The 15,088-nt window shown below is 37.5% G+C and overlaps 1 protein-coding gene across 3 annotated transcripts in view; it reads left to right on the plus strand.

The window, feature by feature from the left end:
- Positions 1-1,199: 1,199 nt before the first annotated feature.
- Positions 1,200-15,088, plus strand: part of UNC79 (unc-79 homolog, NALCN channel complex subunit) — a 207,344-nt gene continuing 193,455 nt past the window's right edge. For 2 of the 3 annotated variants that reach the window (XM_069559340.1, XM_069559342.1), the window contains exons 1-2: positions 1,200-1,302; positions 10,401-10,493. In XM_069559340.1, the coding sequence (XP_069415441.1) occupies positions 1,215-1,302; positions 10,401-10,493 (181 nt within the window). In that variant the 5' untranslated portion in view covers positions 1,200-1,214. The remainder of the gene's footprint in view (positions 1,303-10,400; positions 10,494-15,088) is intronic. The other variant, XM_069559341.1, reaches the window with a different exon arrangement.

Below are 15,088 nucleotides of genomic sequence, written 5' to 3' on the forward strand. Positions count from 1 at the left end.
TATTTGATAACTAAATGTACAGGGTCGTGCAGTATTAGTTTACAGCTTCCTTTCGTTGGTGTATGCTGAATCTGCCACTGTGCTGGAAGATGCCAATTACCTCATTGCCTGAGACTTCAGATGTAGGAAGATTGTTCAGTTGATGGAGCAGAAATAGCCTGCTTTTATTTCCAGCCTTGCCCTTGAGTTTTCTGAAACTTCCCGTGAGAAAATAATTTAACATCTTTGTGCCACAGTTATCTTGTATAAAATGTAATGGAGGTAAGAATGCTGGAGGGATCAGGATTCGTTATCACGTGAAAGTGCTTTTGATTTATGAAACCAAGGAGTAATATGTCTGAAGATGGATAAAGTGTTGAGGAAAAGCTCATGTCATAGATACGGGTGACCTTTGAATAACTCAAGGAGTTAGAGGCACTGACCACCTCCCCTCGCCCTTACCCCACAAACAGTAAAAAATCAGGAATTTCTGCTGCTGTCTCTGCCTCAAAAACAAAGGATTTGATAAATGACTCACCCAAGGGCAGGGAGCTGAAACCGTTTAGATAGAATCAAGACTCAAATCCTAGTTCTTTGGGTTCCATTTGTTGTGCTCTCTAATTGACCACAAACTTCCTCCTACACTTAGTTTAAAGATCTGTAAAATGAAGATGAAAAAATAGTCAAAAGTGTTAGTTGCTCAGTTGTGTCTGACTCTTTGCGACCCCATGGAACTGTAGCCCTCCAGGCTCCTCTGTTCACGGAATTCTCTAGGCGAGAATACTGGAGTCGGTATCCATTCCCTCCTCCAGGGGATCTTCCCAACCCAGGGTTTGGACCCGTCTCCTACATTGCAGGTGGATTCTTTACTGTCCGAGCTACAGATACTGTAATTTTTGAAAAAAAAAAAAATCTATGTACAAAAATGGACCCAACACAGTTCAAACCTGTGTTGTTCACAAGTCAACTGTATTTATATTTTTTAATTCTATCATTCATCAAATACTGTGCAGGTGCTATACAGAACTCTTAAAAGAAGGGAGTGATAGTTGCTTGCAATTTAAACCAATTCATAAAAGTTTAAAATGTAAAGTTAGCTTTTTTTTTAAATGCAGGATATTCAATGACTAATTACTTGATTTTGTTTTGTAGACCTTGGACAGTCGATCTTTTATACAACTACGTGTTTGCTCCCCTTTCTCAGTGATGATATTCTGAGTACTTTGCCCTACACGATGATATCAACCTTAGCTACCTTCCCTCCGTTTCTGCACAAGGATATTATTGAATATCTTAGCACATCTTTTCTACCAATGGCTATACGTAAGTTCAGTCTTACCTAATACCAGATTATTTTTATGTGTTGTATGATGTGTGAATGGAAATTGCTTTTGCTGTTTTAGGTTTGTAGATTTTCAAGATTATAATCACTGCTATATACATGTGCTTTGATTAAAATTCAGCCACTTAGCATGAATAATATGGTGAACATCAAAGACATGAAACGACAATAATACCTTAGAATTATTTTATGCACATAGTTTGATCTTACAGGATAGGAAGAAAGAATGAGTCAAAGCACCGGCTACATTTCCTACATATAAATTAGAGTATTCTTTCCAACTTTAGAAAAAAAAATGGAGCAAAATGTTGTCTTGGACGTAGAAATTCTTATCTTTTGCATCTGAAGGCAGCAGGGTGTGCTGGGAAGAACAATGGATAGAGTCAGGGTATCTAGATATTCTGTAGTCTCACTTCTGTCCATAATCTGCTCTGTGAGATGCGGCAGCTCATATAGTTAAACCTTATCTCCAGGATGATGATAGTATCAGCTTTCCCTCACAAGAGCATTGTGATGACACAGTGAGTCAAAGTTTATGAGAACACTTTGAAAAAAGCAAAAGCTTCCCACTCATGTGCCAGGTACTATTATGAACATGGATTCAATTTGAATTCTGCTTCATTCTTATAAACTTATTTCTGCGGGCTTGTTATCCAGATGTGATAACAGAGAAAAAAAAAAAAAGAAGTTGGGTTGTGATTTTTATGATCAAAATCCTTCTAAAGTATTTTTTAAAAGAAATACGTGATTAATCAATCTATGTTTCAGGAGATAATCAGAAAAGATTATGGGTTTAGGAATCAAACAGATATAGATTCAAATCACAGCTGTGCTACCAACTAGCTGTATGAGCTTAGGCAAGTCACCTAACCTTTCTGTTTGCAAAGTGAGAATAGTGATAATACTGCCTCATAAGGTTGTTGTGACAATTGAGATGACTGGAGCATTGGTAGGGTGCTGGCATAATCCCTAGTGTTCAATAAGTGTTGGTTTACTTCTCTCCTTCTCTCAACTCTCATTCTATAATAATGCCTGTGTTGGTCACATTCAATTCCTAGAGATCAGTTTTTACTGTTTTAATGTTATGCACTTAACGATTGTATTAAAGTTGCCCCTTTCTAATAACAATTGGTAAACAAACGTATCTTGGAGCCACATTTGCTTGTTTTACACTTGAATTTAATTTTAGCTGTGGAATTGTAATTTTCATATCTTTAAAACAGAGTCTGACTTCTGCCTAAATTATATAGCTATTAAAAATGAGCAGACTGATTATACTGTTCAAGTAATAGAATATTTAATTCTGTTTTAGAATATTTAATTTAGTTCCCTTTTTTCATTCTGTGTAACTCTATTGACAAGTACTCATGGATACAGCCTTAGAGTTGTATAGTTGTACTTTTTTTTAGAAGTATATTGACAGTTAAACTTAAGCAGAGACTTTAAAAAGAAAAGAATAGCAGGTGGGTCTGTATCTTTCTGAGCGTAACTCACTATATCCTTCCTCCTTAGAAATAATAATTTTGGAAGAGGTACTGCATATATCAGGCCCTTGGGGCTATACTTAGGAGAGACTGAGCATGTGACAACTGGCAACTTGTTTCTTCATCCTAGGTTATTAGTTTCTACTTAGTTAGCAATGTACTCTAATACATAGTCTGTAGTCACGTTGAAATCCTTACTTATTTAAATGTGTGAGCCTTGCCAACTGAGGGAAACAAAATAGTAAGTTGAGTTTATAAGATCTGTGTGAAAATTGTAATGCTTGTTAGTGAAGTAGCTTGGTATTTATTTAAAGGGTAGGGACAAATCATTTCTGTCTCTGGGACCCTATTTTTCTTTAACTGTGAAGGAGAGGTTTAGAAAAAATGTTCCATTTCTAAGGTTATTTCTAGCTTAATTATTCTAGGTTAAATAACGTCAATCTTTTTTATGTAACAGGCACATCTTCCTTCAACGCAGTCGCGGATCAGGTTCATTTATTTGGTTGCTCTGGTTTTAGTCTCTTAGTTTTGACTGGTTCATTTCTTGTCACCATTCCTGAGATTCAACAGTAGCCAATCTTTGTTATCTTTCAATCTTTGAGAATAAGCTGTGGTACTTACCTTTAAAGCCAAATTCTGTTAAATGATTCAGGTGTTTCTTTTGTCCTTATTTTTCCCCAGAGTAGATAAAAAGGACACAGACCCAAAGATGGAGGGAATTGGGCTCCAAATTAATCATGTCAAACTGAATCGATGTGAGAATGTGTGTCTGTTGCTTGCACCCATGTTGGTTTTATTTTGGGAAGTTGTTTCCGTGTTCAAAATTTCTGACCAGAACTAGAGGGGAGAATTTAATTTCTATGGGAATATTTTTATTTAAGGCCTGAGATAAAGGTCATTGCATTTTCTGAGTACTTGATAAAGTCTTTAAGACAAAAAGGCTTTAACCTCTTTGGTACAGTATTTACAAGGTCAAATGTAATACATGGACAGTTTTTCAGGTGTTAAATGATGATATCGTTAAGGACTTAGGAGATGAAACTCTGAACTCTCAAGCAGACCTAATGAGGTATTGCAGCTCTTTCAGTTGAAAAGCCCTATATGTGTATCAGTTAAATCTATTATGCCATTTTTGTCAATAAATCAAGTACTGTGCTTTTATTTTAAATAACTCCTTTGAGGTGCTGCAAAGCAAAGTGTAATTTATTATAAAAATTTCTTTGACATAACCTTTTTTTGTTAATGCCTTATATATATATTAAGAAATATATTGGTAAATATATATCTCATATATACATTTGTATATATTGTATATACATGTATATACAATATATATATTAAGATACACTTGTTTTGATTTTATATATATTGATTGTATATATATTAAGATATATATATCTTGTATATATATTAAGATACACTAGTTTTTATTCCACATGTGTGCAATAGGCTTTGTGTAATATACATATATATAAATATAAAGGAATTATTAAGAATTGAGAAAGTTATTTGCATTTCACTATGGAAATCTCTCTTTTTCCGCGAAGGTTCTGTGATTGTGCACCAAACTGAAGTTTGGATGTTGGCAGAGAAAAGGAAGAGAGGTCCCAAATGAACATTATTTGATGTAGCATACGTTATTTTAAAGCGAATAATAAAGTTGAACAATTAAATCTGTGAAAGATCCTTCTAGTGGTATCTTGGTATCCTGAACTGTAGTCTCATCTAGTTTCTTTTCCAACTTTAATTTCTTCAAAAGTCACTTACCCTTAGATAACAAAGGTTCATTTAGATCTTTGCATGGAATTAAAAGCAGTTGTATGATTTAATTGAATATCTATTTCTAAGCCTTTGGCCCTGTATCATTTTCTTGTTCTACTGCTACTACACAGGATGCATGTTATGTTCTATGATCTTCCAAACACTAATAAGTAAATATAATGGAAAAAAAAACAGTAAAATACCAATGTAAGATATTAATGAATTTAAGTAGTATTTTATATATAAAATGTTTTATTAGCTAATGACTGTTTTTGTAAGGTAGATATTACTGTACTTTTTTGTTGTTCAGTCACTATATCATGTCCCAATCTCTGTGACCCCATGGACTGCAGCATGCCAGGCTTCCCTGTCCTCTACTATCTCCCGGAATTTGCTCAAACTCATGTCCTTTGAGTTGGTGATGCTATCTAACCATCTCATTTTCTGTCATCCCTTCTCCTTTTGCCTTCAATCTTTCCCAGCCTCAAGGTCTTTTCTAGTGAGTTGGCTCTTCACATCAGGTGGCCAAAGTATTGGAGTTTCAGCTTTAGCATCAGTCTTTCCAATGAATATTCAGGGTTGATTTCCTTCAGAATTGATGGTTTGATCTCTATGCAATTAAAGGAACTCTCAAGAGTCTTCTCCAACCAAAATTCAAAAGCATCAATTCTATATAATAGTATACTTTAGAAGCTTTAATATTGAATTATGAGAAATATTTTGGAATAGGAATCCAGAAGCACTGAATTGTAGTCCTTTGATTGTTGGCAGATCTCACAATCTTATCTAACTTTAGTTTCTTTAGCTGTAAATTTGTGAATAATCATAACTTTCCTTGTCTACATCACAGTGTTTGTTGTGAAGGCCTTGGCATAACATATGATAATAGTCTTTGAATGTTGTCTGATGTTATACCAGTTTATAACAGACCGAAACACACAAATGACAGACATGTCAAATCTCATTGCCACCCTTTCCAATATTCTGCTCAAAATTGCATGGTGACCTGAAATTTCATCATCTTAAATATTGCTTGAAATAAGGGGCCATCTGCTGGGGCTTGGGAATTTTTCCTGAGAGTGTGTCATATAATAACAGTAACTGTTATACCAGGTTTTGATCTCATAGAACCTGACAGAACACCTCTTCAGTGTTGATGGGTAATCCTGTCTCTATGAATTTTTATTTATCTACCAATCTTTGCATATATTTTAATGCTGCATAGACTTCAGGGTCATGGTATCTTTTGCTGAACCGATATGACTTGACAGCATGGGTATCTTATGCTCAAACCCTGTCTCATGGAGCACAGTTACCTCTGCTTACACAAACAGAGGCCACTTGCTAATCCAGGCAGCACAGGAAATGGTTCTGTCATATAGCAGAACTGGCATCAGAATGTTTTTTTTTCTTCCCAGGTGATTCCCTTCCCTGTACCCCTTAAAAAGGTAGACAGCATCCAATAACTTCTGAGCTGGTCTCCGAGCCTCTACTCTTAGCCCTCCCAGAGCCTGCTCTCCACCAAAAAGCCAGAGCTATCCTCCAAACATGGAAATCAAATTATGTCATTTCCTTCTTGAAAACAACTAGTAGCTTCACATCACTCCAGCAAATCAGATTCAGCACCTCTGCCTTGCTCTCTGGCACCAGCTTATCTTACTACTTCATCCCTTGCTTCTGCTAGCGTTCACTCTGTTAGGCTCATATTGGCCTTGCTGCAGTTTCATAAAGGCACTAGGTTTTGCTTTTGCTCCAGGCTTTTTCCCTCTGTCTCACAAGCCCTTCTTGCAGATGGTCACATGATTTGCTTGCTCACTCCCTTCAAGTCTCAGCTCCAGTATTACGGCTTCCCAGAGGCCCTTCTTTACCTTTTAGCTCAAACAGGACCTTCCATCATTTTCTACCTATTCCCTTGCCCTGCTTTGTATTTCTTCACAGGTATTTGTTTCCTCTAGAATAACAACAGAACTGTCTGCAGTCATGGAAAGGTTATATAAAATTCTGTGCTATTCAATAGACTAGCCACTAGCCACATGTGGGAACTGAGCACTTGAAATATATCTAATGAGACAGAGGAACTGAATTTTTAATTTAGCCTACTTTTTAAGATTTATTTTTTGTTTATGGCTGTGCTGGGTCTTTGTTGCTGCATGTGGGGCTTCTCTAGTTGCAAAGAGTGGGGGCTACTCTTCTCTGTGGTGCGCTGGCTTCTCTTATTGCAGGGCAAGGGCCCAGTAGTTATGGCTTGTGGACTCCAGAGCACAGGCTCAGTTGTTGTGGCTCATGGGCTTAGTTGTTCCATGGCACGTGGAATCTTCCCGGACCAGGGATCAAACCCATGTCCACTGCGTTGGCAGGTAGATTCTTACCGCTTTGCCTACTTTTAATTAGTTTAAATTTAACCACATGTGGCTACTATATTATACAGCACAATTCTAGCATTTAGGCTTCGTAAAGACAAAGACTTGCCTGTCTTATACACAGCTGTGTCCCAGCATCTAGAATAATGCCTCGTATGTAGGAGATACTGAAACAATACTGTGTGACTGAGTAAGTGACTAGAGCATTAGTTATGAAGTCAAGTGACTTAGGCCGTAGTCCTGATAATTAGGTTGTTATTCTTGTGCAAAATTTGATTTCTCTTTTATAAAATGGCTTTCCGCTATACTTTTTTTTTTGCTGAGAATCATATAAAAGCTATTTCTGATAGTGTATTAGGAATTATAAAATGCAGGAACAGGTTAAGAAATTGTTGTTCATAGAAGGAGGGGATGATATAATAATTGTTTTGGTAGTGCTAAGAGGAACAGGTCTTAAGAGGAATAGGTCTTAAGACTTAATTGTATTTCCTGAGCACAATATTGCATGTAAAATTTCCTTATTTTGATTAATTCTCTGGTTCCTTCCATTGTATGTAGTTTTGACCTTATACATCCTCATGAGGACAAGCTGCACGTCTGTTTGCGTCATGCCTTTTTAACAAGATTCAATAAATGAAGTGTGCCTCTGCATGTTTATTAAATTGGAATTGTGGTGACTTTGTTCAGTCCATTAGAAGACTAAGAAATTGCAAGGCACAGTCTGTTTAAAGAAGTGCGGGAGTCAGTTTCGGAGGGCTTGAGTCAGGGGAACACTCTTGGCTTTGATGCTGACCTTTCTTGAGGGAGAGCATGGATTTCTAGGGGTTAGAAGGGACATCCAAAAGTCACCAAGCCATTTTGACTGTTCTCCAAATGAACTTCACCTAAATCATCCGAGATATTTGGGCATCTCTCCCACTGTGCCTCCAGGCACAGTGATTCTCAGCCTCCCTTAATAGTAGTTTTCATTTTTAAGAAACACTTCTAATTTAAGTTTGAAATGAATTTAAACAAAGATGAAACACTTGTTCCCAAAGGAATGGATGTAGTATACATATAATTATTTTTCCTTGCCTGTGTTGAAAGCTACACTTACTTTTGCTTTTCTCCCCTTTAACCAAAGAACCCAAAGGTGTGCAATTATTCCTCCCACTTCTGGACACCTTATTAAATATTTCCTTTCTTTTTTTCCCAAGTTTTATTTATTTAAAATTTTTGGCTGCACACTGCGACATATGGTGTCTTAGTTCCCCAACCAAGGAATGAACCTGCATCCCCTGCATTGGAAGGCAGAGTCTTAACCACTGAACTACCCTGGAAGTATTTCCTTTCTTATTCTCATCCCTCTAGTAGCACTTCTCAAATGTAGCTCCAAGGTCCACTTGGTCAGAATCATTTGATGTGTTTATTAAACACAGCTTTCCTGCTTCCCAACTGAGTTAGACTCTCTAGATATGGGTCCCCTGAAGCTGAATTTGAACAAGTATTAGTATCAGCCGTTCAGTCATGTCCAACTCTTTGTGACCCTATGGACTATAGCCCTCCAGGCTCCTCTGTCTGTGGGATTCTCCAGGCGAGAATACTGGAGTGGGTTGTCATGCCCTCCTCCAGGGGAACTTCCCCCAGGGATTGATCCTGAGTCTCCTGCATTGCAGGCAGATTCTTTACCGTCTGAGCAGGGAAGCCCCATTTGAACAAGCTCCTTGGCTAAAGTCTGAATTTGGCCCAAAGATTTTTTTTTCCTTCATTAATCATACTTAGTTCATCAACTTTAACATCTAAGAACAGTGAACTGATCTTCATATCTTTGTATAAAAGAGTCGGACACGACTGAACGACGGAACTGAACTGAACTGAATACTTATTTACATTGTATAACCAAGCTAATTTTTGTTCCTGATTATCACTGGCTTGGTGGGTTAGCAGCATCCCAGAAGTAAGTGATTAATAAAAACCAACTCAGGTAAATGGGACTTAATTATAGATCCATTTTATTTGTTTGTGTATTTCTGTAAAGCTATTGTAATGGTCACAGTGTCCACTGTGGTGCTCACTTTTTAAATGTAAAATAAAAAAGAATCATGTTAAATTTTTTTTGTCTTCTTCATTATGTGATAAACCTCTTTTAGTGCTTTAATACTTCTTTTATACGTGTGTTTTATTATGTTACTTTATTCTTTTCGGCTGTAGGTGAGATATTATTCCAACACTTTAATGTTTTAAAGTAAGACAGATTTTAGGGCTATCTGCTTTTTTCTTGTTGTCTGTGTTGGTGGTCTTCTGCAGTATGTGTTGGAAATTGAGAGCTGACTTTATGAGGGTGTTTATTCACTATCTACTGTTCTGTTTGTGCTTTCCTGACAATTTGCCACAGGAGCCCAACTATAAGGCAAGGTTTCTGCTATTTCTGCAATTATCCCAGAAAAGGAATTCTATTTTCTATTTGAGTCCTTGTAAAGTTTCTCTATTGTGGGCCCTCTTTATTACTGTATTTAGAATAATAAAGTACACTGGAGACAACATGTTACCTTGAATGATCTCCAAAAGAGCTAGTTCTGGATGCTTATAGAGGTTACCTGATACACTCATTAAAAAAGAGAGATTTGAAACAGTGTTGGATGTCTTTGTAAACAGGCCACTTAAAGATGTCTTAAAAGCAATATGTAAGTGGTTTTCACAATTTTACTGCTATAAGATGAATTTTGAAGAATCCAACTGACCTTGTGATTGAATACTGTGGGACAGGATAAAATGTCCAGCAACAGCATTATTCACAGATTCAAAAAGTACTTTATTTCAAATAACTCAGGTGGATATGAAAATGGTAAGCTCTGGAAAAGTAAAAGAGTGATTGTCATGGCGATTAAGCTGCTGCTGCTGAAGTTACATGTGAAGGTTTGAATAAAATTGTTTAATGATAAGTGAGAGTTGAAAATAATTTTTAAATTAATATATTGTTTTTTTATTATGCATGATTTAAAATTTGTGTTTGTTACTAAGTGAATATAGTGCCCATTATAAGTAGACTCTTTCATCTGCATCTCTTAATACATTCAAGTCGTGTTAAAAAACCTTTTATTTTTACTTTCTTATCGGGATAAACTTCAGCATGTGTTGTATTTGGATACATGGAGGATTTTATTTTTTCTTTCTTTTCTACCTAGATAAAAACATATTGGAAACAGAGATCACATCTGAGTAAAATTCTGATGTAACTATTACATTACATTCTGGCATTAGTCCTGCTCCTTGAAGGTTGTCACTAAATATGCCTATGATAAAGACGATGGTAGTGTTTGTGTGCCAGGACAAATTTTGTGATTTTATTTATGTAAAACTTCTATTGATTTTTTTCAAGTTTCTTTTCAGCTCTCTTGCCCTATGCAAAGTAGCAACAAATATATAAATAAATATAAATATACAAATATATGTATATATATAAATTGTGTCTAATCAAAATAATTTTGGTTTTAGTGGGTTCCTCAAGGAGAGAAGGTGTTCCTGCCCATGTTAATCTCTCTGCATCATCCATGCTAATGATTGCAATGCAGTACACATCCAACCCAGGTAAGTGGAAATTTGGATGGATTTATTGATTCCAAGACCAATAATTGAATAAGGTATCAAATAGGCAAACTAGAAATTCTTAGGAGATTTTCTTTTGGTAAATAGACAACTGGAGTTGTGTTAGAAAACAGATTTAAAAGTTGAAATGTTTTACTTGCCTCTGGATGTTAGTAGTAATCCTATTGGCTAGTGATATTTTTAGAATATTTGAGAACAGTTTTAGAACACTGACTTGGCTTGAATATAATATTCCCACTAATTATGTATGAAAATACACTGTACCCTGTTATTGAGTGCTGTAACATTTGTATAGAGATGACTAGATAAAAAACAGTATCTCATTTTGATTTGTGTTTCTTTGATTACTAGTAATGTTAAACAGACTTAATCTGATATACTTTGTTTGATTTCCATTTATCAGTGTCACTGCAGATGAACTTTGGGAAAGTAACCTAAAAGGGGCTGACTATTGGAGTCACGTGCTAAGACATGATCTCAATTTTTATTTTCATTAGGCAAGTAGACAAATTTGGTGGCTCTGTTTTTGACCTTCTACTTAATTACAGAAGGAGTAATAATTGAGTTTTTGACTCAGGATGAGGAAACCAATTTTTTTTTCATTAAAAAATCTTAATGTTTCTTAATCTGGAATATCATCCTTCAAATATGAAATCCCTTATGATTATTATATGAGTTTAATTAAAATATATATTTGGAGGAAGTTATATCTCATATCTCTATTTGGCTTAAAGGATCCTCATAATATCATTTATATTTATTAGAATATAATGAATCTAGTTCGTTAAAGTCTCTAGTTAGTTATCTAAGTCTCTGAGAATCTAGTTAGTTAACTAAACTCTCTACATCAGGCTTTGGTCCTAATTTCCATGTTAGGAGGCAGTTTAGCAGGTCGGGTAGAATCATGTGCTTTGAGGTTAAGGGTATGTGAGTTCACATCTGAGCTCAGCACAGTTAGCTTAACCATGAGCAAGTTCTTTAACTTCCCTAAAACTAAGTTTTCTCATTTCTAAAATAGAAATAATTCTTCCTGCAATAACTTCAGATGTTGTTGTGAGGATTTAATGGCTTAGGTCTGTGTGAAGTGCTTCCTCAGCATGGTGACTTGGTACATCATGAACCCTGCTCAGTAAATGGAAAGATGGATCTCTACAATCTGCCATTGTCTTCTTGGAGTTGAATGTTTCATTGGGAAACCACTGCTATCAAATAATGTTACTTCTGTTATTTCTAAATCTGTGTCTTCATCTGTTCATGGGGGGACATGTATAACCAGCTATTCTATACTAAGAATGATATGTGGGACAGCAAATTAATCTGGTGATGGGGGAAACGGAAGAAGTGAGGTGCTGTCCACCGAGGGGCTCTCTGTGACCAAGTGGGTGCTAAGTCACTTCAGTCGTGTCTGACTCTGTGCGACCCCATAGACGGCAGCCCACCAGGCTCCCCCGTCCCTGGGATTCTCCAGGCAAGAACACTAGGTAGGACCACGTGGGTAGGACATTATTATCCTTTGAACTTTTATTGGGGGAGATAGCCAGTGGAAGCTTGATCCTTGTAGCTGATTGTATATCAGGAATAGAGCCGAGTTCTTGCTCAGGTACCAGGAATTCATTGCGTAACTCCTGTGTACATTGCTCTGTGCTCAGCACTGTGAAAACCACCCTGAAATGTAAGACATGGTGCTTGCTATGGAGCTTATGTCTAATTGGGAAGATTAGACTTATTCACATAAATGATTAATTTACAGTGTAAAGTAGTATGTAAAAAATAACAAATAAATTATATGGATACTGTTAATTCATCAGAGGAGAGAACTGTGTGGGTTGAAATGATCAGGAAAGGCTTTGCGACACTTGATCAAAGTATGGGTCTTAAAATTGGATAGAATTTTGATTGACATGGTAAGCGGGGCATTCTGGGAGAGGAGGCAGTTTAAATAAAGGGATTCTCTGGGTCTGCTCATGGATGGTCAGTGGCCTCCTCTGAACAAGGTTCGTGTAGCAAACAGAAGGAGAAGAGCAGACCCTGTGGAAGAGAAAGTGCCCCAGAGCAGAGGACACAGGCCTGGCTCCACGCAGTTCCCCATCTAGAGCACTGCTTATAAACTCAACAGGCAGTTGCTGAGGGTCTGCTAGGTGCAACCCCTCCTCTCTCTTCGTGAAGCTTATCATGTGGTGGAGGGAGAAGACATTAACCAAATAATCACACAAGCAAGTGTCCAGTTTCGATGGTGACAAGTGCTTTGAATGATGTACATTGTGCTATGATGAGACCCTATAAAAGGGGATTTTTCTTTTATTGAAGAGATTTGGGAAAGCTTTTCTGGGAGTAAAACCTTTGATCTGAGGACTGATGGAGGAGTAGCATTAACAAGGCCTATTAGGGAGTGGAAGTTTCCAGGCAGAGGGATCTTATGTGTCAGAAGGGAAACTTGCGCGCAGGTGGGACTGACAGGTCACTGTAGCTGGAGCTCAGAGTGAGGGCTGCCTGGTGTGAGACGAGACTGTAGACACCCACAGGTCAGAACACGCAGGATGTTGTGGGCTCTGGTAGTCTTGTGCTCATCCTAAGTCTAATGGGGAGGTACTGAAAGAGTGAGTGTGTGTGTCCTTGGGGTTTCCCAGGTGGCTCAGTGATAAAGAATCTGCCTGCCAGTGCAGGAGATGCCGGTTAAATCCCTGGCTTGTGAAGATACCCTGGAGGAGGTAATGACAACCCACTCCAGTATTCTTGTCTGGAGAATCCCATGGGCAGAGTGCCTGGTGGACTACAGTCCATAGGGTCACACAAAGTCAGGCATGACTGAGCGACTGAGCATGCACGCACATATGTGTCATGCTAGCTGCAGCTTAGAATGGAATAAAAGGAGCCAGAGTGGATGCAGATTGACCCGTGAGGAGGCCATTGCATTTGTCTATACATGTAAAAGTCAGGATTTATTGAGGCCAAGAAAAGTGGATATATCTGAGAGCTATTCAGGAAGTAAAAATTGTTAGGGTTTGGTGACATATTGGATATCCCTGAGAAAGAAGACACTGGAAGAGAAAGGCCAGGCTTCTAAGGGAAGATCGTGAGGTCTATTTTGGACATGTTACATTCAAGATGTCTTTAAAATATTTGAGAGAAGATGATATACCGTGGACTAATACATTGTTGTATGTCAATTATATCTCAATAACACTGGGGGAAAAACCTACACATAACCTCAGTAATAATTCTCTATGTCCTAAAAAATTGGAATTGGTCAACAGGAGATGGCAAGAGTGAACATTGACAGTTTAGGAATCAATGAACTAAAGTGGACAGGAATGGGCGAATTTAATTCAGATGGCTATTATATCTACTACTGTGGGCAAGAATCCCTTAGAAGAAATGGAGTACCCCTCATTGTCAACAAGAGTATGAAATGCAGTATTTGGGTGCAATCTCAAAAACTACAGAATGATCTCAGTTCCTTTCCAAGGAAAACCATTCAATATCACAGTATTGAAGTCTTTGCCCCAACCACTAATGCTGAAGAAGCTGAAGTTCAACAGTTCTATGAAGACCTACAAGACTTTGTAGAACTAACACCAAAAAAAGACGTCCTTTTCATCATAGGGGACTGGAATGCAAAAGAAAGAAGTCAAAAGATATCTGGAATAACAGGCAAGTTTGGCCTTGGAGTACAAAATGAACCAGGGCAAAGGATAACAGAGTTTTACAAAGAGAACGCACTGGTCATAGCAAAAACCCTCTTCCAATAACACAAGAGACGACTCTACACATGTACATCACCAGATGGCCAACACCAAAATCAGATTGATTATATTCTTTGCAGCTGAAGATGGAGAAACTCTATACAGTCAGCAAAAACAAGACTGGGAGCTGACTGTGGCTCAGATCATGAACTCCTTATTGCAAAATTCAGACTTAGATTGAAGAAAGTAGGGAAAGCCACTAGACCATTCAGGTATGACCTAAATCAAATCCCTGATGATTATACAGTGAAAGTGACAAATAGATTCAAGGGTTTAGATCTGATAGACAGAGTGCCAAAAGAACTATGGACGGAGGTTCATGACATTGTACAGGAGGTGGTGATCAAAACCATCCCCAAGAAAGAGAAATGCAAAAAGGCAAAATGGTTGTCTGAGGAGGCCTTACAAATAGTTGAGAAAAGAAGCAAAGTGAAAGGCAAAGGAGATAAGGAAAGATATACCCACCTGAATGCAGATTTCCAGAGAATAGCAAAGAGAGATAAAAGCCTTCTTAAATGAACATTGCAAAGAAATAGAGGAAAACAATAGAATAGGGAGAGATCTCATCAAGATCTCTTCAAGAAAATTAGAGATACCAAGGGAAAATTTCATGCAAATAGGCCCAATAAAGGACAGAAGTGGTATGGACCTAACAGAGGCAGAAGAGATTAAGAAGAGGTGGCAAGAATACACAGAAGAACTGTGCAAGAACGATCTTAATGACCTCGATAACCTCAGTGGTATGATCACTCACCTAGAGCCAGACATCCTGGAGTGTGAATTCCAGTGGGCCTTAGGAAGTATTACTATGAAGAAAGCGAGTGGAGGTGATGG

Source organism: Ovis canadensis, chromosome 18 (assembly GCF_042477335.2).
Source record: "Ovis canadensis isolate MfBH-ARS-UI-01 breed Bighorn chromosome 18, ARS-UI_OviCan_v2, whole genome shotgun sequence".
In the NCBI taxonomy this organism is placed as follows: Eukaryota; Metazoa; Chordata; class Mammalia; order Artiodactyla; family Bovidae; genus Ovis; species Ovis canadensis.